We start from the raw sequence: 26,220 nt of genomic DNA, 5'->3' as shown, positions 1-26,220 counted from the left end.
GTACTAGTTTGTTTCATACTCGTGACATTCTAGCAGATGTATGTCTATTAGATGTATGTTTATTAGATGTATGTCTTTCAACACCTTGTTAAAGCAACGAGGACAATAGTAGAGTTTTCTACTAGCAAGGATAACACTGCTCCTCGTGCCATGCTTTTTTCAAAAATCATCTGCCTGTGACTTCTCAAGGTTGTTTGTTAACTGTAGTAAAGTCATCATCATCCCGTTTGGCGGACTAGAATTGTTATTCGTTACAGTCAGTCCCCTTGGCAACACGTCAAGTTTTAAGTGAGAAAATAATTTGATGGTGTGAGGTTATGTAGTAAAGCTGTAGCTGCCAAATCGAAGCCCGGCTGGCATCTTCCCTGGCTTCTTCCCTGGCTTCTTCCCTGGCTTCTTCCCTGGCATCTTCCCTGGCTTCTTCCCTGGCTTCTTCCCTGGCATCTTCCCTGGCTTCTTCCCTGGCATCTTCCCTGGCATCTTCCCTGGCATCTTCCCTGGCTTCTTCCCTGGCTTCTTCCCTGGCTTCTTCCCTGGCTTCTTCCCTGGCATCTTCCCTGGCTTCTTCCCTGGGATTTATCGCTGCAGCTTCTTGTTGTGCTGGTTGTCCTCTGTTGACCTCTCACACTCAGTCGAGCACAGACACGCAGTCGAGCACAGACACGCAGTCGAGCACAGACACGCAGTCGAGCACAGACACTCAGTCGAGCACAGACACGCAGTCGAGCACAGACACGCAGTCGAGCACAGACACGCAGTCGAGCACAGACACGCAGTCGAGCACAGACACGCAGTCGAGCACAGACACGCAGACGAGCACAGACACGCAGTCGAGCACAGACACTCAGTCGAGCACAGACACTCAGTCGAGCACAGACACTCAGTCGAGCACAGACACTCAGTCGAGCACAGACACGCAGTCGAGCACAGACACTCAGTCGAGCACAGACACTCAGTCGAGCACAGACACTCAGTCGAGCACAGACACTCAGTCGAGCACAGACACTCAGTCGAGCACAGACACTCAGTCCTCTGGCTGTTTGTGTCTCGCTGGCCTGCAGCATTTGGTCATCGGCTAATCATCCACCAAGACCACATTATGAAGACTCTCTTAAAGATCGGACGATTAATCAGTCAATTGTCACAAGAGGAAGGAGACAGGCGGCAGGTAGCCGAGCGTTTTTAAGAGCCTTTGGGCCAGTCACCGAATGGTCACCGGTTCGAATCCCTGAGCCGACTAGGTGAAAAGACTGTGCCCTTTAGCAAGGCACCTCCCCCTGGAGATGAGAGAGGAAGATGGACTGTGGACGAGCAACACACACACACACCGTCTATTTGTGCCAGCCAGGGCAGAAAGATACCTAAACAGCTCGGCCTGTGATTACAACACACAAACTCAGACAGAATGGGAACAAAAGTATCTCTCTCGTTATCTCTCTCCCTCTCTCGTTATCTCTCTCCGACTGAAGATAGTCATTCTGGAAGGAATGTTGTTTAGACAATATATTCTATATTGACTTCAAAGAGGTGCCTGCGGCTGTACTTGACACAATGTCCGTCTCCCTGGTTTAAACTGTGTAAATGTCAGCTTATCCTGCCACATACAGTCCATCAAATCACTGAGACCACGCTGTCGTTAGTCCTGAAGATAAACACGGTCAGTGCCTGGGATGCTAGTTGGAATGGTAGGTGGTAGAATATCACTTTTCTCACTGTGTTTTAGTGAGGCAGGTGTGTGTGGTCGGGCAGGTGTGTGTGGTCGGGCAGGTGTGTGTGGTCGGGCAGGTGTGTGTGGTCGGGCAGGTGTGTGTGGTCGGCAGGTGTGTGTGGTCGGGCAGGTGTGTGTGGTCGGCAGGTGTGTGTGGTCGGGCAGGTGTGTGTGGTCGGGCAGGTGTGTGTGGTCGGGCAGGTGTGTGTGGTCGGGCAGGTGTGTGTGGTCGGGCAGGTGTGTGTGGTCGGGCAGGTGTGTGTGGTCGGCAGGTGTGTGTGGTCGGCAGGTGTGTGTGGTCGGGCAGGTGTGTGTGGTCGGGCAGGTGTGTGTGGTCGGGCAGGTGTGTGTGGTCGGCAGGTGTGTGTGGTCGGGCAGGTGTGTGTGGTCGGGCAGGTGTGTGTGGTCGGGCAGGTGTATGTGGCCAGTGGTCGGGCAGGTGTATGTGGCCAGTGGTCGGGCAGGTGTGTGTGGCCGGGCAGGTGTGTGTGGCCGGGCAGGTATGTGTGGCCGGGCAGGTGTGTGTGGCCGGGCAGGTGTGTGTGGCCGGGCAGGTGTGTGTGGCCGGCAGGTGTGTGTGGCCGGCAGGTGTGTGTGGTCGGCAGGTGTGTGTGGTCGGGCAGGTGTGTGTGGTCGGGCAGGTGTATGTGGTCGGCAGGTGTGTGTGGTCGGGCAGGTGTGTGTGGTCGGCAGGTGTGTGTGGTCGGCAGGTGTGTGTGGCCGGGCAGGTGTGTGTGGCCGGGCAGGTGTGTGTGGCCGGGCAGGTGTGTGTGGCCGGGCAGGTGTGTGTGGCCGGGCAGGTGTGTGTGGCCGGCAGGTGTGTGTGGCCGGGCAGGTGTGTGTGGCCGGGCAGGTGTGTGGCCGGGCAGGTGTGTGTGGTCGGCAGGTGTGTGTGGTCGGCAGGTGTGTGTGGTCGGGCAGGTCGGGGCAGGTGTGTGTGGTCGGGCAGGTGTGTGTGGTCGGGCAGGTGTGTGTGGTCGGGCAGGTGTGTGTGGTCGGGCAGGTGTGTGTGGTCGGGCAGGTGTGTGTGGTCGGCAGGTGTGTGTGGTCGGCGCAGTGGGAAGGTACTGGAAACACTCACTCTCACTCTCTCTCTTTGTCTCTCGGTCTCAGTCACACAACACACACACACACACACGCGCACCACACACACACAAACATACACGCCACACACACACACACACGAACACACACACACCCCACACACGAACACACACGCCCCACACACTCACACACACACACACGTCTTTGAGTGGCTTATAGTGCTGTAACTCCATTCAGCCCCCCTTCCTCTCTTCTTCAGTGAGCCACCAGTCTTTTTTTGTTACGACCAATACTATAGAGATATTAACCAGGAGAGGAGGAGTCCTCGCAGACGTTTTAGGTGACAGCAGACGTTCAGACTAACCTAATCCCTGTTTCTGGAGTGAATGCCGCAGTCTCAACATCCTTCCGATCCATGGGATGTCTCGTCACCGGTGGTCTTCCTTCCGCAGAGACGCTTATCCTCTCGCCTATCAAATCTAACCCGCTATGAAAGTAACCCCTCTGTCTCCTTCAGGATGCCCTCAGCCTCTGGCTGTACAGCACGGGGAGCTGGTGAACCAGACGGAGGCCAACCGAGGCTCCTTCCCTCCTGGTACCCTGCTGTCCTATGGCTGTGAGCCGGGCTACGCCCCCGATGGACCGGCCTCCATCACCTGTACCACCGCTGGGACATGGACCCGCCTGCCTCTACGCTGCATCAGCACTAATGGTTAGCAACACACACACACACTGTCATACGAACCAACCGGGGGAGCTATACGCAACACACACACACACACACACACACACACACACACACACTGTCATAAAAACCAACCGGGGGAGCAATACGCCACACACACACACACTGTCATACGAACCAACCGGGGGAGCTGTACGCAACACACACACACACACACACACACACACACACACACTGTCATACGAACCAACCGGGGGAGCTGTACGCAACACACACACACACTGTCATACGAACCAACCGGGGGAGCTATACGCAACACACACACACACACTGTCATACGAACCAACCGGGGGAGCTATACGCAACACACACACACACACACACACACACACACACACACACTGTCATACGAACCAACCGGGGGAGCTATACGCAACACACACACACTGTCATACGAACCAACCGGGGGAGCTGTACGCAACACACACACACACACTGTCATACGAACCAACCGGGGGAGCTGTACGCAACACACACACACACTGTCATACGAACCAACCGGGGGAGCTGTATGCAACACACACACACACACACACACACTGTCATACGAACCAACCGGGGGAGCTATACGCAACACACACACACACACAGTCATACGAACCAACCGGGGGAGCTATACGCAACACACACACACACTGTCATACGAACCAACCGGGGGAGCTATACGCAACACACACACACACACACACACTGTCATACGAACCAACCGGGGGAGCTATACGCAACACACACACACACACTGTCATACGAACCAACCGGGGGAGCTATACGCAACACACACACACACACTGTCATACGAACCAACCGGGGGAGCTATACGCAACACACACACACACTGTCATACGAACCAACCGGGGGAGCTATACGCAACACACACACACACACTGTCATACAGACTGTCGGTTAGTAGATGGAGACACACACTGTCATACAGACTGTCGGTTAGTAGATGGAGACACACACTGTCATACAGACTGTCGGTTAGTAGATGGAGACACACACTGTCATACAGACTGTCGGTTAGTAGATGGAGACACACACTGTCATACAGACTGTCGGTTAGTAGATGGAGACACACACTGTCATACACGCTGTCGGTTAGTAGATGGACACACACACTGTCATACAGACTGTCGGTTAGTAGATGGAGACACACACTGTCATACAGACTGTCGGTTAGTAGATGGAGACACACACTGTCATACAGACTGTCGGTTTAGTAGATGGAGACACACACTGTCATACAGACTGTCGGTTAGTAGATGGAGACACACACTGTCATACAGACTGTCGGTTTAGTAGATGGAGACACACACTGTCATACAGACTGTCGGTTAGTAGATGGAGACACACACTGTCATACACGCTGTCGGTTAGTAGATGGAGACACACACTGTCATACAGACTGTCGGTTAGTAGATGGAGACACACACTGTCATACAGACTGTCGGTTAGTAGATGGAGACACACACCGTCATACAGACTGTCGGTTAGTAGATGGAGACACACACTGTCATACAGACTGTCGGTTAGTAGATGGACACACACTGTCATACAGACTGTCGGTTAGTAGATGGAGACACACACTGTCATACAGACTGTCGGTTAGTAGATGGACACACACTGTCATACAGACTGTCGGTTAGTAGATGGAGACACACACTGTCATACACGCTGTCGGTTAGTAGATGGACACACACTGTCATACAGACTGTCGGTTAGTAGATGGACACACACTGTCATACAGACTGTCGGTTAGTAGATGGACACACACACTGTCATACAGACTGTCGGTTAGTAGATGGACACACACTGTCATACAGACTGTCGGTTAGTAGATGGACACACACTGTCATACAGACTGTCGGTTAGTAGATGGACACACACACACACCAGTACTTGTTCTGAAGCATCTTACTGGCTTTCTGCATTGATTAGAATAGTTATCTGACTTCACGCTCTCTTTACCTCTTTCTCTCTCTCTCTTTACCTTTTTCTCTCTCTCTCTCTCTACCTCTCTCTATATAACCCTCCTCTCTACCTCTCTCCTCTCAATTCAATTCAATTCAAGGGCTTTATTGGCATGGGAAACATGTGTTAACATTGCCAAAGCAAGTGAGGTAGACAACATACAAAGTGAATATATAAAGTGAAAAACAACAAAAATTAACAGTAAACATTACACATACAGAAGTTTCAAAAGAGTAAAGACATTACAAATGTCATATTATATATATATATATAGAATGTACAAATAGTTAAAGGACACAAGATAAAATGAATAAGCAAAAATATGGGTTGTATTTACAATGGTGTTTGTTCTTCACTGGTTGCCCTCTCTCTCTTCTCTCTCCTCTCTCTTTTCTCTTTTCTCTCTCTCTCTTTCCTCTCTCTCTCCTCTATTCTTTCTCTCCTCTCTCTCTTTCCTCTCACTCTCTCTTTCTTTTCTCTCTTCTCTCTCTTCTCTCTCTCTCTTTTCTCTTTCCTCTCTCTCTCTTTTCTCTTTCCTCTCTCTCTCTCTCTCTCTCTTTCCTTTCCTCTCTCTCTCTCTCTCTATTTTCTCTTTCCTCTCTCTCTCTCTCTCTCTCTCTTTTCTCTTTCCTCTCTCTCTCTCTCTCTCTCTCTTTTCTCTTTCCTCTCTTCTCTCTCTCTCTTTCTCTTTCTCTCTCTCTCTCTCTTTCTCTTTCTTTCTCTCTCTCTCTCTCTCTCTTTCTTTCTCTCTTTCCTCTCTCTTTTCTCGCTCCTCTCTCTCTCTCTCTCTTTCCTCTCTCTTCTCTCCTCTCTTCTTTCTCTTCTCTCTCCTCTCACTCTCTTTCTTTTCTCTCTCTCTCTCTTTCTTTTCTCTCTCTCTTTCTGTCTCTCTCTTTGCTCTCTCTTTCTCTCTCTCTCTTTCCTCTCTCTCTTTCTCTCTCTCTCTTTTCTCCTCTCTTTCTCTCTCTCTTTTCTCTCCTCTCTTTCTCTCTCTCTTTTCTCTCTCTCCTCTCTCTCTTTTCTCTCTCTCCTCTCTCGCTCTTTCCTCTCTCTCTCTCTCTTTCCTCTCACTCTCTCTTTTCATTATTACTCACATTGTCAAAGTATACATCTAGAAGAAAAATATATATATATTTTTATATATAAATAAATGGTGGGACCAACAGCAATAATAATAGTAGTTGTGGACATGGGATTACCATTAACAACAACTACAACAACAATATTAATGAGAATAACAATACATTAAAGCAATGGTAGTAGACCAGTGTCAACATGACTGAGAAGACACATGACCTGGTAGTAGACCAGTGTCAACATGACTGAGAAGACACATGACCTGGTAGTAGACCAGTGTCAACATGACTGAGAAGACACATGACCTGGTAGTAGACCAGTTTCAACATGACTGAGAAGACATATGACCTGGTAGTAGACCAGTGTCAACATGACTGAGAAGACATATGACCTGGTAGTAGACCAGTGTCAACATGACTGAGAAGACACATGACCTGGTAGTAGACCAGTGTCAACATGACTGAGAAGACACATGACCTGGTAGTAGACCAGTGTCAACATGACTGAGAAGACACATGACCTGGTAGTAGACCAGTTTCAACATGACTGAGAAGACACATGACCTGGTAGTAGACCAGTTTCAACATGACTGAGAAGACACATGACCTGGTAGTAGACCAGTGTCAACATGACTGAGAAGACACATGACCTGGTAGTAGACCAGTTTCAACATGACTGAGAAGACACATGACCTGGTAGTAGACCAGTGTCAACATGACTGAGAAGACACATGACCTGGTAGTAGACCAGTGTCAACATGACTGAGAAGACACATGACCTGGTAGTAGACCAGTTTCAACATGACTGAGAAGACACATGACCTGGTAGTAGACCAGTGTCAACATGACTGAGAAGACACATGACCTGGTAGTAGACCAGTGTCAACATGACTGAGAGGACACATGACCTGGTAGTAGACCAGTGTCAACATGACTGAGAAGACACATGACCTGGTAGTAGACCAGTGTCAACATGACTGAGAAGACACATGACGTGGTAGTAGACCAGTGTCAACATGACTGAGAAGACACACGACCTGATAGTAGACCAGTGTCAACATGACTGAGAAGACACACGACCTGGTAGTAGACCAGTGTCAACATGACTGAGAAGACACACGACCTGATAGTAGACCAGTGTCAACATGACTGAGAAGACACACGACCTGGTAGTAGACCAGTGTCAACATGACTGAGAAGACACACGACCTGGTAGTAGACCAGTGTCAACATGACTGAGAAGACACACGACCTGATAGTAGACCAGTGTCAACATGACTGAGAAGACACACGACCTGGTAGTAGACCAGTGTCAACATGACTGAGAAGACACATGACCTGGTAGTAGACCAGTGTCAACATGACTGAGAAGACACATGACATGGTAGTAGACCAGTGTCAACATGACTGAGAAGACACACGACCTGGTAGTAGACCAGTGTCAACATGACTGAGAAGACACACGACCTGGTAGTAGACCAGTGTCAACATGACTGAGAAGACACATGACCTGGTATGAAAGACATATTCGGCTGCCAAAACTGCACATTTTGGATTTTCACCCAATAAATTTTTTCTATTTTTTATAGTTTCATATTCTTTGTATTGAATTATAATTTGGGGAAATAAATATTATCTTAGGGCTGAGTATTTGTCACAGTGTAATAGGAAATGCAGCTCTGTCTCTACCTCTCCCCTGGAGCAGAGTGAGCACAGCCTGTCCTCTCTGGGCAGCCAGGTTTGTCTGTGACGACTGGTCTCTATAGCCAGACTGTCCTCTCTGGGCAGCCAGGTTTGTCTGTGACGACTGGTCTCTATAGCCAGACTGTCCTCTCTGGGCAGCCAGGTTTGTCTGTGACGACTGGTCTCTATAGCCAGACTGTCCTCTCTGGGCAGCCAGGTTTGTCTGTGACGACTGGTCTCTATAGCCAGACTGTCCTCTCTGGGCAGCCAGGTTTGTCTGTGACGACTGGTCTCTATAGCCAGACTGTCCTCTCTGGGCAGCCAGGTTTGTCTGTGACGACTGGTCTCTATAGCCAGACTGTCCTCTCTGGGCAGCCAGGTTTGTCTGTGACGACTGGTCTCTATAGCCAGACTGTCCTCTCTGGGCAGCCAGGTTTGTCTGTGACGACTGGTCTCTATAGCCAGACTGTCCTCTCTGGGCAGCCAGGTTCGTCTGTGACGACTGGTCTCTATAGCCAGACTGTCCTCTCTGGGCAGCCAGGTTTGTCTGTGACGACTGGTCTCTATAGCCAGACTGTCCTCTCTGGGCAGCCAGGTTTGTCTGTGACGACTGGTCTCTATAGCCAGACTGTCCTCTCTGGGCAGCCAGGTTTGTCTGTGACGACTGGTCTCTATAGCCAGACTGTCCTCTCTGGGCAGCCAGGTTTGTCTGTGACGACTGGTCTCTATAGCCAGACTGTCCTCTCTGGGCAGCCAGGTTCGTCTGTGACGACTGGTCTCTATAGCCAGACTGTCCTCTCTGGGCAGCCAGGTTCGTCTGTGACGACTGGTCTCTATAGCCAGACTGTCCTCTCTGGGCAGCCAGGTTCGTCTGTGACGACCGGTCTCTATAGCCAGACTGTGCTCACTGAGTCTGTACCTAGTCAATGTTTTCCTCAGTTTTCTATCAGTCACGGTGGTCAGATAGTCTGCCACCATGTACTGTGTTTAGAGCCAAATAGCATTGAAGTTTACTTTTTTGTGGTGTCTTTCCAATAGGTGATATATTTTTATTTTTGTTTTGTGATGATTTGGTTGGGCCAGATTTTCTGAGTGATGTCCTGAGACTCTATGGGGTTGGTTTGGGTTGGTGAACTGAGCCTCAGAACCAGCTGGCTGAGTGCTGTCCTGAGGCTCTATGGGGTTGGTTTGGGTTGGTGAACTGAGCCTCAGAACCAGCTGGCTGAGTGCTGTCCTGAGGCTCTATGGGGTTGGTTTGGGTTGGTGAACTGAGCCTCAGAACCAGCTGGCTGAGTGCTGTCCTGAGACTCTATGGGGTTGGTTTGGGTTGGTGAACTGAGCCTCAGAACCAGCTGGCTGAGTGCTGTCCTGAGGCTCTATGGGGTTGGTTTGGGTTGGTGAACTGAGCCTCAGAACCAGCTGGCTGAGTGCTGTCCTGAGGCTCTATGGGGTTGGTTTGGGTTGGTGAACTGAGCCTCAGAACCAGCTGGCTGAGTGCTGTCCTGAGGCTCTATGGGGTTGGTTTGGGTTGGTGAACTGAGCCTCAGAACCAGCTGGCTGAGTGCTGTTCTGAGGCTCTATGGGGTTGGTTTGGGTTGGTGAACTGAGCCTCAGAACCAGCTGGCTGAGTGCTGTCCTGAGGCTCTATGGGGTTGGTTTGGGTTGGTGAACTGAGCCTCAGAACCAGCTGGCTGAGTGCTGTCCTGAGGCTCTATGGGGTTGGTTTGGGTTGGTGAACTGAGCCTCAGAACCAGCTGGCTGAGTGCTGTCCTGAGGCTCTATGGGGTTGGTTTGGGTTGGTGAACTGAGCCTCAGAACCAGCTGGCTGAGTGCTGTCCTGAGGCTCTATGGGGTTGGTTTGGGTTGGTGAACTGAGCCTCAGAACCAGCTGGCTGAGTGCTGTCCTGAGGCTCTATGGGGTTGGTTTGGGTTGGTGAACTGAGCCTCAGAACCAGCTGGCTGAGTGCTGTCCTGAGGCTCTATGGGGTTGGTTTGGGTTGGTGAACTGAGCCTCAGAACCAGCTGGCTGAGTGCTGTCCTGAGGCTCTATGGGGTTGGTTTGGGTTGGTGAACTGAGCCTCAGAACCAGCTGGCTGAGTGCTGTCCTGAGGCTCTATGGGGTTGGTTTGGGTTGGTGAACTGAGCCTCAGAACCAGCTGGCTGAGTGCTGTCCTGAGGCTCTATGGGGTTGGTTTGGGTTGGTGAACTGAGCCTCAGAACCAGCTGGCTGAGTGGCTCTATGGGGTTGGTTTGGGTTGTGAGCCTGAACCAGCTGGCTGAGTGCTGTCCTGAGGCTCTATGGGGTTGGTTTGGGTTGGTGAACTGAGCCTCAGAACCAGCTGGCTGAGTGCTGTCCTGAGGCTCTATGGGGTTGGTTTGGGTTTGGTGAACTGAGCCTCAGAACCAGCTGGCTGAGTGCTGTCCTGAGGCTCTATGGGGTTGGTTTGGGGTTGGTGAACTGAGCCTCAGAACCAGCTGGCTGAGTGCTGTCCTGAGGCTCTATGGGGTTGGTTTGGGTTGGTGAACTGAGCCTCAGAACCAGCTGGCTGAGTGCTGTCCTGAGGCTCTATGGGGTTGGTTTGGGTTTGTTTTTAGTGAACTGAGCCTCAGAACCAGCTGGCTGAGTGCTGTCCTGAGGCTCTATGGGGTTGGTTTGGGTTTGATTGAACTGAGCCTCAGAACCAGCTGGCTGAGTGCTGTCCTTTCATCTCTTGGCTCTATGGGGTTGGTTTGGGTTGGTGTTTCTAACTGAGCCAATCAGAACCAGCTGGCTGAGTGCTTATATTTGTCCTGAGGCTCTATGGGGTTGGTTTGGGTGTTTGTCCCAGGTGAGCCTCAGAACCATCTGGCTGAGTGCTGTCCTGAGGCTCTAACTGGGGTTGGTTTGGGTTTGTAAACTGAGCCTCAGAACCATCTGGCTGAGTGCTGTTCCTGAGTCTCTAGGGGTTGGTTTGGGTTAGTGAACTGAGTCTCAGAACCAGCTGGCTGAGTGCTGTCCTTGAGTCTCTGATGAACCTGGGTTGGTTTGGGTCTGAGAACTGAGCCTCAGAACCAGCTGGCTGAGTGCTGTTCAGAGTGAACCTCTATGGGGTTGGTTTGGGTTTGTTAACTGAGCCTCAGAACCAGCTGGAACTGAGGGACTCTTCTCTTGTTTCATCTCTCTGACATTAACGTCAGAGCCAGGTCTGTGTTAACGGTCATGGAATGTTTTGGGGTCTGACAGAACCTGTGGTTAACGTTTTTAGATGGTTTAAAATGTGATGGCTCTTTTTCCAGGTCTGATTCGGTCAGATCCAGGTCTGACAGGAACCAGATCTGGCCCTGTGGTTATTCTGCTCTCAGAGTCCAGGTCTGACAGAACCTGTATTAACGGTGGAGTTTTTCTTTTAACGCACCAGGTTGCAGAACCTGTGGTTAACAGTCTTGTAAAACTCTGACAGAACAGTATTTCAATTTGATGTTTGTCCCATTTGTGGTGAATTCATTATTAGAGATCTGGAACCCCAGAGTCCAGGTCTTTGGTTAACGGTCAGAGTCCAGGTCTGCCCTGTGGTTATAGAGCAATTGGTTTTTATAACCTGTAGTTAACCAGAGTCCAGGTCTGACAGAACCTGTTGGAACATTTTGAGCCAGATTCTAAGAACCTGTGGAATTTCTATGTTAATGTTCCTTTTAATGGCAGAGAATGCTCTTCTTGCTTTGTTAACTCAGCTCATTCACAGAACCTGTGGTTAACGGTCAGAGTCCAGGTCTGACAGAACCTGTGGTTAACTGATATTTAGTCTTAGATATGTGTTAACGTCAGTTGGTCTGACAGAACCTTCTAATCAGAACTGGTCCAGAACCTGAATTTATATTTGTCAGAGTCCAGGTCTGACAGAACCTGTTTTAACGGAGAGTCAGGTCTATATTTGTTTATTTTTTGTGGTTAACGGTCAGAACCCAGGTCTGACAGAACCTGTGAGTCCAGGTCTACAGAACCTGGTTAAGAGCCCAGGTCTGACAGAACCTGTGGTTAACGGTCAGAGCCCAGGTCTGACAGAACCTGTGGTTAACGGTCAGAGCCCAGGTCTGACAGAACCTGTGGTTAACGGTCAGAGCCCAGGTCTGACAGAACCTGTGGTTAACGGTCAGAACCCAGGTCTGACAGAACCTGTGGTTAACGGTCAGAACCCAGGTCTGACAGAACCTGTGGTTAACGGTCAGAGCCCAGGTCTGACAGAACCTGTGGTTAACGGTCAGAGCCAGAACAGGTCTGACAGAACCTGTGGTTAACGGTCAGAACCCAGGTCTGACAGAACCTGTGGTTAACGGTCAGAACCCAGGTCTGACAGAACCTGTGGTTAACGGTCAGAACCCAGGTCTGACAGAACCTGTGGTTAACGGTCAGAGCCCAGGTCTGACAGAACCTGTGGTTAACGGTCAGAACCCAGGTCTGACAGAACCTGTGGTTAACGGTCAGAGTCCAGGTCTGACAGAACCTGTGGTTAACGGTCAGAGTCCAGGTCTGACAGAACCTGTGGTTAACGGTCAGAGTCCAGGTCTGACAGAACCTGTGGTTAACGGTCAGAGTCCAGACGGAACCTGTGGTTAACGGTCAGAGCCCAGGTCTGACAGAACCTGTGGTTAACGGTCAGAGCCCAGACGGAACCTGTGGTTAACGGTCAGAGCCCAGGTCTGACAGAACCTGTGGTTAACGGTCAGAGCCCAGGTCTGACAGAACCTGTGGTTAACGGTCAGAGCCCAGGTCTGACAGAACCGGTGAAGACGATCTAGGTGCTGCTGTAACCCCTCTTTAGTGGGAGACAGCAGCACCAGGTCATCTGCGTACAGCATACACTTGGTTTCAGTGTTGTGTCAGGTGATACCAGGTGCTTCCGATTCTAATAATGTTCTTACCAATTCATTAATGTAGATGTTAAATAGTGTTGGACTTATTGGACAGCCCTGTTTCACTCCCCGTCCCTGAGAGAAGAAACATACTGCCGAGAAATTGGTGTGATCAATCCCTGGTTCCAAATATCGGGGAAAATATCTGCAGTGGGGATAATGTTGAAGAGTATGAGTATAGCCAATTTTAATTTGTGGTCTCTATATTTGATCATTTCATTTATAATACCATCAGCACCACAGGCCTTTTTGGGTTGGAGAGTGTGTCGTTTTTCCAACCATTTCTTCTTCTGTAGTTTTCCTTTTTTGTTCTTAGGGTGTGTTTGTATTGCTTCAGTGTTTCCCCATATTGAAGGCCTATATTTTTGTTGCCTGGTTCGCTGTGTTTTTGATTATATATATTTCTCAATTACTTTCTTAGATTTTTGCAATCATTATCAAACTACACTGCTCAAAAAAATAAAGGGAACACTTAAACAACACAATGTAACTCCAAGTCAATCACACTTCTGTGAAATCAAACTGTCCACTTAGGAAGCAACACTGATTGACAATACATTTCACATGCTGTTGTGCAAATGGAATAGACAACAGGTGGAAATTATAGGCAATTAGCAAGACACCCCCAATAAAGGAGTGGTTCTGCAGGTGGTGACCACAGACCACTTCTCAGTTCCTATGCTTCCTGGCTGATGTTTTGGTCACTTTTGAATGCTGGCGGTGCTTTCACTCTAGTGGTAGCATGAGACGGAGTCTACAACCCACACAAGTGGCTCAGGTAGTGCAGCTCATCCAGGATGGCACATCAATGCAAGCTGTGGCAAGAAGGTTTGCTGTGTCTGTCAGAGTAGTGTCCAGAGCATGGAGGCGCTACCAGGAGACAGGCCAGTACATCAGGAGACGTGGAGGAGGCCGTGGGAGGGCAACAACCCAGCAGCAGGACCGCTACCTCCGCCTTTGTGCAAGGAGGAGCAGGAGGAGCACTGCCAGAGCCCTGCAAAATGACCTCCAGCAGGCCACAAATGTGCATGTCTGCTCAAACGGTCAGAAACAGACTCCATGAGGGTGGTATGAGGGCCTGACGTCCACAGGTGGGGGTTGTGCTTACAGCCCAACACCGTGCAGGACGTTTGGCATTTGCCAGAGAACACCAAGATTGGCAAATTCGCCACTGGCGCCCTGTGCTCTTCACAGATGAAAGCAGGTTCACACTGAGCACGTGACAGAGTCTGGAGATGCCGTGGAGAACGTTCTGCTGCCTGCAACATCCTCCAGCATGACCGGTTTGGCGGTGGGTCAGTCATGGTGTGGGGTGGCATTTCTTTGGGGGGGCCGCACAGCCCTCCATGTGCTCGCCAGAGGTAGCTGCCATTAGGTACCGAGATGAGATCCTCAGACCCCTTGTGAGACCATATGCTGGTGCGGTTGGCACTGGGTTCCTCCTAATGCAAGACAATGCTAGACCTCATGTGGCTGGAGTGTGTCAGCAGTTCCTGCAAGAGGAAGGCATTGATGCTATGGACTGGCCCACCCGTTCCCCAGACCTGAATCCAATTGAGCACATCTGGGACATCATGTCTCGCTCCATCCACCAACGCCACGTTGCACCACAGACTGTCCAGGAGTTGGCGGATGCGTAAGTCCAGGTCTGGGAGGAGATCCCTCAGGAGACCATCCGCCACCTCATCAGGAACATGCCCAGGTGTTGTAGGGAGGTCATACAGGCACGTGGAGGCCACACACACTATTGAGCCTCATTTTGACTTGTTTTAAAGACATTACATCAAAGTTGGATCAGCCTGTAGTGTGGTTTTCCACTTTAATTTTGAGTGTGACTCCAAATCCAGACCTACATGGGTTGATACATTTGATTTCCATTGATCATTTGTGTGATTTTGTTGTCAGCACATTCAACTATGCAATGAAAAAAGTATTCAATAAGAATATTTCATTCATTCAGATCTGTGTTATTTTAGTGTTCCCTTTATTTTTTTGAGAAGTGTATTTTTCATTTTCTGTTATTTCTGGTTTGATCTTGTTTTTTAGATTAGCCAAGGAGGATAATTTGTCAAATATAAAGTTTATATTCGAAACTGCCAAATGTATACCTTCTTTGCTGGCTAAAAAGTTGTCCTGGAGAGATTTTGCTACTAATTGCTTTTTGGTAGATGTCTGTACTGTTTGCACTCCGTCTATAGGCCTGTTTTAGTACCATGTAATGTATTTGGCCGCGATGCTTCATGGTTGGGTTCTGCTCTTCTCAGATACACTGTGATTTTACTGTGGTCTGAGAGAGGTGTTAGTGGGCTGACTGTGAAGGCTCTGAGAGACTCTAGGTTTAGGTCGGTGAGGAAGTAGTCTACAGTGCTGCTGCCAAGGGATGAGCTGTAGGTGTACCTACCAAAAGAGTCCCCTCTCAGCCTACCATTGACTATGTACAGACCCAGTGTTTGACAGAGCTGTAGGTGTACCTACCAAAAGAGTCCCCTCTCAGCCTACCATTGACTATGTACAGACCCAGTGTTCGACAGAGCTGTAGGTGTACCTACCAAAAGAGTCCCCTCTCAGCCTACCATTGACTATGTACAGACCCAGTGTTCGACAGCACTTCACGAGCTGTACTCCATTTTTGTTTTTCACTTTGTCATAGTTGTTTCTGTGGGGGTATGTGGGGAGGTTGTTGCTTCCTTGTAGGTGTTTACGGGGACGTGCTCTCTCTCTCTCTCTACTGCCGTCTCTCTCTCTCTCTCTCTCTCCTGCCGTCTCTCTCTCTCTCTACTGCCGTCTCTCTCTCTCTCTCTCTACTGCTCTCTCTCTCTCTCTACTGCCGTCTCTCTCTCTCTCTCTACTGCTCTCTCTCTCTACTGCTCTCTCTCTCTCTCTACTGCTCTCTCTCTCTACTGCCGTCTCTCTCTCTCTCTCTCTCTACTGCCGTCTCTCTCTCTCTCTCTCTACTGCTCTCTCTCTCTACTGCCGTCTCTCTCTCTACTGCTCTCTCTCTCTACTGCCGTCTCTCTCTCTCTACTGCCGTCTCTCTCTCTCTCTACTGCCGTCTCTCTCTCTCTCTCTCTCTACTGCTCTCTCTCTACTGCCGTCTCTCTCTCTCTCTACTGCTCTCTCTCTCTCTACTGCCGTCTCTCTCTCTCTCTCTCTACTGCCGTCTCTCTCTCTCTCTCTACTGCTCTCTCTCTCTCTCTCTCTCTACTGCTCTCTCTCTCTACTGCCGTCTCTCTCTCTCTCTCTACTGCCGTCTCTCTACTGCGGTCTCTCTCTCTCTCTACTGCCGGCTCTCTCTCTCTACTGCCGTCTCTCTACTGCCGTCTCTCTCTCTCTCTCTACTGCTCTCTCTCTCTACTGCAGTCTCTCTCTCTCTCTCTCTACTGCCGTCTCTCTCTACTGCTCTCTCTCTACTGCTCTCTACTGCCGTCTCTCTCTCTCTCTCTCTCTACTGCTCTCTCTCTACTGCTGTCTCTCTCTCTCTCTCTCTCTCTCTACTGCCGTCTCTCTCTACTGCTCTCTCTCTACTGCTCTCTCTACTGCCGTGTCTCTCTCTCTCTCCTGCGGTCTCTCTCTCTCTCTCTACTGCTCTCTCTACTGCTGTCTCTCTCTCTCTACTGCTGTCTCTCTCTCTCTCTGTTTCTCTCTACTGCTCTCTCTCTACTGCTCTCTCTCTCTCCTGCTGTTTCTCTCTCTCTGCTGTTTCTCTCTCTCTACTGCTGTCTCTCGCTCTCTCTACTGCTGTCTCTCTCTCTCTACTGCTGTCTCTCTCTCTCTAGTGCTGTCTCTCTCTCTCTCTCACTCTCTGTCTCCATCTTTACCTCTCCTCTCTCCCCCCAGTGTGCCCCCCTCCCACGGAGCCAGAGAACGGAGGGTACAGGTGCCACCCGTCCCCCTGCCACCGCCTCACCCAGAAGACCGTGATAGAGTACTTCTGTGACGAGGGCTACGCTCTGAAGGGGGACTACAAGTTCCTCACCTGTCAGAATGGGGAGTGGGACGCACCCATGCAGATCACCTGCCGCCTCAGCCCAGGTAAGATCATCTCTCCTCTCACCCCTCACCTCATACCCCTCACCTCATACCCCTCAAACCCCTCACCTCATACCCCTCACCTCATACCATAGGGACTGAGGTTGAAAATGAGCCGCCTGGCTAAAACCGGCACTTTTACTGAAACGTTGATTAATGTGCACTGTCCCTGTAAAAATAAAATAAACTCCAACCCCTCACCTCATACCCCTCACCCCTCATACCCTTCACCTCATACCCCTCACCTCATACACCTCATACCCATCACCTCATACGCCTCACCTCATACCCATCACCTCATGCGTCTCACCTCATACCTCACACCACTCACCCCTCATACCCATCACCTCATACCACTCACCCCTCACCTCAATACCCCTCACCTCATACCTCACACCACTCACCCCTCATACCCATCACCTCACACCACTCACCCTCATACCCGTCACCTCATACCACTCATACCCCTCACCTCACACCACTCACCCCTCATACCCATCACCTCACCCCTCATACCACCACGCACCCCTCATACCCCTCACCTCATACCTCACACCACTCATATACCTCACACCACTCACCCCTCATACCCCTCACCTCATACCTCACACCACTCATATACCCCTCACCTCATACCTCACACCACTCACCCCTCATATACCCCTCACCCCCCTCACATCCTACTGTATGTAGTGTAGTAGACCAGCATCCATATTTAGTTGTCTGAGTCAGACTAAGAGCTCGTTGTCTCAGTAGAACGTTGAGGAACCCTTCCGTTGATTCTATCCAAATGCTCAGGAAATATCAAACTCACGTTTTACACATTTTGTAAAAAAGTATCGTCTAGTGCATGCTGTCTCCTGACTGTCTCCTGACTGTCTCCTGTCTCCCTCTCTTAATTAAATTACATTTCACAGTGCTCTATTGCATGACAGAAGTAGATATTTGTTCTGCCAAAGCAACAATCCTAAACCTCTCCATCTTTCTCTCTGTCTCTCTCTCTCTCTCTGTCTGTGTCTCAGATAAGGAGCTGCGGTCTCCAATGGCGATGCCAGCGCTGTCCATCGTAGCGTCCACAGCCTCCTCTGTGGCCCTCCTGCTGCTGCTGGTGGTGCTGTTTGTTCTGCTGCAGCCCAAACTCAAGTCCTTCCACCACAGCAGGTTACACACACACACACACCCATACACACACACACACACACACACACACATACACATACACACACACACCCATACACACACACACACACACACACATACATACACACACACACCCATACACACACACACACCCATACACACACACACACACACACCCATACACACAGAGACACACACACACACCCATACACACACACAGAGACACACACACACACAGAGACACACACACACACAGAGACACACACACACACCTTTTACCTCTGCATGTGTGTTTTGCTGCCAGATCCAGTTTGGTGAAGTTAAAAAATTTACCTGGTTCTACAGGTTAACAGGCGCAGCAAATGAAACCACTGTGAAAGCTGCAGGAGAAACGGTTCAACAGTTAACCGCCATACTCAAATCAAATCAAACTTTATTAGTCACATGCGCCGAATACAACAAGTGTAGACTTTACTGTGAAATGTTTACTGACCAGCCCTTAACCAACAGTGCAGTTCAAGAAGAGTTAAGAAAATATTTACCAAATAAACTAAAGTAAAACAATTTAATGATAAAAAGTAACAAAATAAAATAGCAATAACAAGGCTATATACAGGGGTACCGTACCGAGTCAGTGTGGGGGTACCTGTACCGAGTCAGTGTGGGGGGTACCGGTACCGAGTCAGTGTGGGGGTACCGGTACCGAGTCAGTGTGGGGGGTACCGGTACCGAGTGTGGGGGGTACCTGTACCGAGTGTGGGGGGGGGAGTACCGGTACCGAGTCAGTGTGGGGGGGTACCTGTACCGAGTCAGTGTGGGGGGGGTACCTGTACCGAGTCAGTGTGGGGGGTACCGCAGTACCGAGTCAGTGTGGGGGGTCAGTGTGGGGGGCCGTACGAGTCAGTGTGGGGGGTACCGTACCAGTGTGGGGTCAGTGAGTCAGTGGGGGGGTACCTGTACCGAGTCAGTGTGGGGGGTACCGGTACCGAGTCAGTGTGGGGGGGTACCTGTACCGAGTCAGTGTGGGGGTACGGTGCCGAGTCAGTGTGGGGGGGGTACCGGTGCCGAGTCAGTGTGGGGGGGTACCGTACCGAGTCAGTGTGGGGGTACGGTACCGAGTCAGTGTGGGGGGGTACGAGTCAGTGTGGGGGGTACCGGTCAGTGTGGGGGGGTACGAGTCAGTGTGGGGGGTACCGGTACCGAGTCAGTGTGGGGGGTACCGGTACCGAGTGTGGGGGGGTACAGTCAGTGTGTGGGGGTACCGGTACCGAGTCAGTGTGGGGGGGTACCTGTACCGAGTCAGTGTGGGGGGTACCGTGTACCGAGTCAGTGTGGGGGGTACCGGTACCGAGTCAGTGTGGGGGGGGTACCTGTACCGAGTCAGTGTGGGGGGTACCTGTACCGAGTCAGTGTGGGGGGTACCTGTACCGAGTCAGTGTGGGGGGGGTACCTGTACCGAGTCAGTGTGGGGGTACCTGTACCGAGTCAGTGTGGGGGGTACCGGTACCGAGTCAGTGTGGGGGGTACAGTGTGGGGGGTGCGGTACCGAGTCAGTGTGGGGGGGTACCTGTACCGAGTCAGTGTGGGGGGTACCTGTACCGAGTCAGTGTGGGGGGGTACCGGTACCGAGTCAGTGTGGGGGGCACCGAGTGTGTGGGGGGGTACCTGTACCGAGTCAGTGTGGGGGGGTACCTGTACCGAGTCAGTGTGGGGGGGGTACCGAGTCAGTGTGGGGGGGTACCGGTACCGAGTCAGTGTGGGGGGTACCGGTACCAGTGTGGGGGGGTACCGTGAGTCAGTGTGGGGGGGGGTACCGGTACCGAGTCAGTGTGTGGGGGTACAAGTTAGTTGAGGTAATTTGTACATGTAGGTGGGGGTGAAGTGACTATGTATAGATAATAAACAGCGAGTAGCAGCAGTGTACAAACAAAGGGGGGGTCAATGTAAATTGTATGGTGGTGATTTTATTAATTGTTCATCAGTCTTATAACTTGGGAGGTAGAAGCTGTTAAGGAGCCTCTTGGTCCTAGACTTGGTGCTCGGGTACCGCTTGTCGTACGGTAGCAGAGAAAACAGTCTATGACCTGGGTGACTGGAGTCTCTGACAGTTTTATTGGCTTTCTTCTGACACTGCCTGTTACAAAGGTCCTGGGCCGTTCGCACTACTCTCTGTAGCGCCTTACGGTCGGATGTCGAGAAACTGTCTCTGGTTCTGTGATTTTACCAGTCAGCACTCATTAGATCTAATGTTAGTAGGCAGCTCTGTTGATTGTGTTGTCAGGTCTGGGGGCTGTGAGGCCTGGGGGGCTGTGGGGCCTGTCTGGGGGGCCGTGTGGTGCCTGGGGGCCTGTCTGGGGGCCGTGTGGTGCCTGGGGGCCGTGTGGTGCCTGGGGGCCGTGGGGCCTGTCTGGGGGCCGTGTGGTGCCTGGGGAGCCTGTCTGTGGGGCCTGTCTGGGGGCCGTGGGGGCCTGGGGAGCCTGTCTGTGGGGGCCGTGTGGGGCCTGTCTGGGGGGCCAGGTGGTGCCTGTCTGGGGGGCCGTGTGGGGGCTGTGAGGCCATGTGGTGCCTGGGGGGCCGTGTGGTGCCTGGGGGGCCTGTCTGGGGGGCCGTGAGGCCTGGCGCCATCTATGATGAGTTCCACAACCACCTCTAGTCTAGGACAGGAACATCACACAGCACCACACCACCAGAAATACTGGGCGGCATGCAATAACCTAAAGTTCTCTCTCCTCCCTCTCTCCTACACTCATTCTTTCTCTTACATTTTATTCCCCTCCCCCCTCTCTCTCTCTCTCTCTCTCTCTCTCTCTCCAGGCGTGAGCAGGGTGTATCAGGCCAGCCAGCCTCCATGGTGGTGGAGGGGCTCCAGGTGGCCCTCCCCTCCTATGAGGAGGCGGTTTACGGTAGCGGAGGTGCCTCCCTCCCACCGCCTCCAGAGTCCCGGGTCCAGATCGTCCTGTCTGAGGGGCCCCAGGGGGCCGAGGGGCCCAGCAGTAGGTCTCAGTCCCACCATCACAGAGATACAGAGCTGTGCCTCCCCTCCACGTCCTCCTCTTCTTCATCCTCCCGTCGCGCAGAGACAGTACTAGTCCACCAGGCCCCCTCTTCGTCGTCGTGGGTTATGGAGCACGGAGGAGGTGCGTGTGGTGGTGTCGCGCCCCTGGTCACTCTGGCCAGACGTAGAGACTCCGAGAGCAGCGACCAGCACAGCCTGCTTTCTGTCACCTCCGTAGACGACTTCTCTGATGGTAGGTGGTGCCGTGTTTGTGTATAAATGCATGTCCTCAACTGTCGAAGGCTTAGCGTTGGCCGTTAAACATCCCATCTTCACTTCTACCTGCGTTTGTACTGTAGGCTGATGCTATGATCTCTATCTCTCTAGATATCCCCCTGTTAAAGGAAGCCTGATGCCCCTGCAGCAGGACCACTCCCCCTTACAGCTGACCAGGAAACACTGAGGCTTCTGCTGGGGCCTTCTACCTGAACTATACCACCCTACCCTACAGCTGACCAGGAAACACTGAGGTTTCTGCTGGGGCCTTCTACCTGAACTATACCACCCTACCCTACAGCTGACCAGGAAACACTGAGGCTTCTGCTGGGGCCTTCTACCTGAATTATACCACTCTACCCTACAGCTCTGAACCACAGAACTACAAAATGTCCCAGCGTACCAAAAACAGGAATCATGTCAAAGAAACTCAACCTCCCTCCACGTCTGCAACTTCTCACACGGCTCAAAGACAAGAGCAGAGTCCAACTTCACCCCAAACTATTACCAACCGTGAAATTAGACAAAACTATTTCCACCACCAGTATCCTCTCCCCACGTCCCGGCTACCCCTTCTGCAATGATCTCTAAACTACTACCCATGTACAGAAAACACAAGACTGCTCCCTCTCTCTCTTACTGGGAACTAACGAGCCCTTAATGCCTACTGCCCCCCTCAGCTTCAGAATGGACCTCAACACAGACAGGCAGGCAGACAGACAGGCAGACAGGCAGACAGACAGACAGGCAGACAGACAGACAGACAGGCAGACAGACAGGCAGACAGACAGGCAGGCAGGCAGGCAGGCAGGCATCAAGTGGTTTCAGCTGAATATAGATACATATGTATAAAAACATACGATCTCAGAGTCCAGGTTTGGTACTGTCTGTCTGTTACAGCAGAGTCCAGGTTTGGTACTGTCTGTCTCACTATGTACACAGCAGAGTCCAGGTTTGGTACTGTCTGTCTGTGTTACAGCAGAGTCCAGGTTTGGTACTGTCTGTCTGTGTTACTATGTACACAGCAGAGTCCAGGTTTGGTACTGTCTGTCTGTGTTACAGCAGAGTCCAGGTTTGGTACTGTCTGTCTCACTATGTACACAGCAGAGTCCAGGTTTGGTACTGTCTGTCTGTGTTACAGCAGAGTCCAGGTTTGGTACTGTCTGTCTGTGTTACAGCAGAGTCCAGGTTTGGTACTGTCTGTCTGTGTTACTATGTACACAGCAGAGTCCAGGTTTGGTACTGTCTGTCTGTGTTACAGCAGAGTCCAGGTTTGGTACTGTCTGTCTGTGTTACAGCAGAGTCCAGGTTTGGTACTGTCTGTCTGTGTTACAGCAGAGTCCAGGTTTGGTACTGTCTGTCTGTGTTACAGCAGAGTCCAGGTTTGGTACTGTCTGTCTGTGTTACAGCAGAGTCCAGGTTTGGTACTGTCTGTCTGTCTCACTATGTACACAGCAGACTCCAGGTTTGGTACTGTCTGTCTGTGTTACTATGTACACAGCAGAGTCCAGGTTTGGTACTGTCTGTCTGTCTCACGATGTACATAGAAGAGTCATTTATGAATAGCTCTGTTACACAGAACACACGTCTCTCTAGGCCTGCACCTGATCAACCACACTCCCAAAGGCTTCATCTCCAACTGCAAGGTTAGTGGAAAACATACTGATGTTTTTACCACGGCTGCTGATGGTGATGATGACTGTGGATACAGACTTGAACTTGTGCCTCTCTAGTGGGGATAAAGAGTATCTCTCTTCAGTGTCTTTGTTTGGGCCTGGGCTTTGTTCGCTGGCATAGGCTGCATGTTCTGTCTCTCTCTGTCTCTCTCTCTCTTTCTGAAACGTCCTGCGGCCCACACGGTAACCCTGTCTGTCCACTCTGAATGAAGCTAGGCATGAAGTCCCTCTCCAACTCTGCTGTCTCTCTCTCTCTTTCTTTCTTTCTTTCTTTCTTTCTGAAACGTCCTGCGGCCCACATGGTAACCCTGTCTGTCCACTCTGAATGAAGCTAAGCATGAAGTCCCTGTCCAACTCTGCTGCCACTCTAGCATCTCCAAGTAGGGCATTGTCTTGGGTCAGACAGCGACACTTTTGTCTAGTGTTTGGTAGGAGTGAGGCCACCTGTCAGGAGACAATGCACCATGGGATGGATTTGAGCACGTCACCAGAGCCAGCGGCAGGGTTATAAACAGACAGGCTTGCCCAGACAGATCTGTGTCATGAGAAAAAGAAGATTAACGACACGCTTGCCTTTTTTTTTTCTGTTCGTCACAACAACCGATACCTGTTATGTGTTCTGCTCCCTTGTTGATGTGGCTATCTGGGGTGTCTTAGTGGCTACAGTATATTCTAGACACCTGTGTGTGTCTGTCTCTCTGTGTGTGTGTGTGTGTGTGTGTGTGTGTGTGTGTGTGTCTCTCTGTGTGTGTGTCTGTCTGTCTGTATTTGGCCGTGGAACTGAACAACACATGACTGTTTCATGAAGGAAGAGTGTTACGCTGTAATGTTAAATTAACTAAGGCCTTGTTCTGTTCAAAGCAGGGGAGTTTATTTTTTTTCATGATGAAAACCATGTTGATTTGTGTGTTTGGTGACTGCGCATTGGGTAATATATATTTGTTTTTCCAATCTATTTATTATGTGTGTGTGGTGTGTGTGTGTGTGGCCAGGTTGGGTTTACAAGGATGGGATATCTTCCCATTTTCTGCAGAGTTGCTTCAAAACTGTTAGTAACCTTGCGGATCTGAATCTTTTAAAAAGCTGAAAATCCTTGCTCAAAAACCAGCGCATTGTAAACAACCATTTTTCTTTTGTTTTAATTAAATGTTTGTTTTAAATGTTCAGTTCAAATTTGAATGAGCACAGCTTTAATGTATCTCTGGTGTGTGAGGAAAGCAGGTCATATGCGTTTGGGAGATGAGGTCACCACCCGAGTCCGTTAGTTCCAGACAGGGTCTGAGTTGAGTCGTTGTTTAAACTACTTTTTCCACATTTGTTTTTAAATTTTTTAATTTTACATTTGTGACTGTCTGTCCACCTGTCATTTGTCAATTACTTCATAAACGCAAGCAGAGAATGTTGCCTCTCATTACTTAAGATTTTGTTTGTAATTTGCATCCCAAGTTTCCTCCATATTTACCTGCTTTACGAAGTTGAAACGTCTTCAGTGTTTCCCCAGGGGCCTTACTTTTGACTTTACTAGTCACACAACTGTGTTTTTGTTTTTGGATGCGATTTGAAATAAAGTCCATCCTCTTCTCTCTCTGTCCTCCCCAAGGCTTCTTCAGCAACGGGGCTATTCAAAAGGCTAAGCATCTAAAACAAATACCTTTTTTTTTTTTTTTTTTTTTTAAGAAATTGTAAATGTTGCATTGAAGTGTAAAAAAATAAGAAAGTTTTGAAGCATTTTTCTGGCGTCCAGACCACTGTTCTACGGTGTTGTTTCCTAGAAAAGGACAAAAGAAAAAAGAAAATAATGTCCATCTCTTGATTCTGCATTTCAATGATTTAATGTTTTGGTTTTCCTCTGTACATTGCAATGGGCGTGAAGATAGTATTTTAATATTTGTATAAAGTTTAATTTAATTCTACCATGTGTACATAACTATTTCTTATTAAAGCTTTCTTTTGAAATGTGTGAGACCTGATTTTGTTTTTTTGTTTTTTACATTGAAAATCATATTTGTGTATCCAAAATGGCACCCTATTCCCTATATAGTGCACTACTATTGACCAGAGCCCTATTCCCTATATAGTGCACTACTATAGACCAGAGCCCTATTCCCTATATAGTGCACTACTATAGACCAGAGCCCTAATCCCTATATAGTGCACTACTATAGACCAGAGCCCTATTCCCTATATAGTGCACTACTATTGACCAGAGCCCTATTCCCTAAATAGTGCACTACTATTGACCAGAGCCCTATTCCACTAGGGTGGCAGGGTAGCGGTTAGAGCAGTAACCGAAAGGTTGCAAGTTCGAATCCCCGAGCTGACAAGGTACAAATCTGTCGTTCTGCCCCTGAACAGGCAGTTAACCCACTGTTCCTAGGCCGTCATTGAAAATAATAATTTGTTCTTAACTGACTTGCCTAGTAAAATAAATCAAATAAAAATATAGACCAGGGTCCTATTCCCTATATAGTGCACTACTTTGGCCTGAGCCCTATTGATCCTGGTCAAAAGTAGTGCACTGTAGGGGAATATAGAGCAATTTGGGAGGAAAAAGAATGCAGGTCGGGGTTATTCCACTACAAATGAGAATTCAGCTGAACATCGTTTCCACTTACACTGCATGGCCAAAAAAAATGGAACTTGGTATTTGTGTTAAATTCACCCAGATAGTTCCAGCCGTACGTTGTATTTCGTTACTCAAAAATGTTGTAGAACATAAAATAGATGAAGGTTGTGGCCTTTTTTTTGGCAAAACTGAACGGTTGGAACTCTACTTTTATAAGAGGATTTTGACCTTCTGTAGCCTCCCATTTGTATTATTTAACCAGGCAAGTCGGTTAAGAACAAATTCTTATTTTCAATTGATGACCTACGAACGAGTGGGTTAACTGCCTTGTTCAAGGGCAGAACGACAGATGTGTACCTTGTCAGCCCATGGATTCGAGCCAGCAACCTTTTCAGTTACTGGCCCAACGCTCTAACCACTA

At 49.9% G+C, this 26,220-nt stretch overlaps 1 protein-coding gene across 3 annotated transcripts in view; it reads left to right on the top strand.

The window, feature by feature from the left end:
- The window catches only part of LOC115120422 (sushi domain-containing protein 6-like), a 79,826-nt gene extending 54,633 nt beyond the window's left edge, over positions 1-25,193 (top strand). Inside the window, exons 3-8 of one of the 3 annotated variants that reach the window (XR_010465523.1) lie at positions 3,270-3,464; positions 16,955-17,149; positions 18,169-18,307; positions 21,101-21,534; positions 21,669-22,546; positions 22,593-25,193. Coding sequence is in view for 1 of the 3 variants with exons in the window: in XM_065026189.1 (XP_064882261.1) it covers positions 3,270-3,464; positions 16,955-17,149; positions 18,169-18,307; positions 21,101-21,534; positions 21,669-21,694 (989 nt within the window). In the remaining 2 variants the exon portion in view is untranslated. Of the gene's footprint in view, positions 1-3,269; positions 3,465-16,954; positions 17,150-18,168; positions 18,308-21,100; positions 21,535-21,668 lie in introns of all 3 variants that reach the window. The other 2 variants (XR_010465522.1, XM_065026189.1) reach the window with 2 other exon arrangements.
- Positions 25,194-26,220: the final 1,027 nt, after the last annotated feature.

This window comes from Oncorhynchus nerka, linkage group LG13, assembly GCF_034236695.1.
Source record: "Oncorhynchus nerka isolate Pitt River linkage group LG13, Oner_Uvic_2.0, whole genome shotgun sequence".
Taxonomy (NCBI): Eukaryota; Metazoa; Chordata; class Actinopteri; order Salmoniformes; family Salmonidae; genus Oncorhynchus; species Oncorhynchus nerka.
This window is presented reverse-complemented; position numbering and strand designations above follow the sequence as displayed.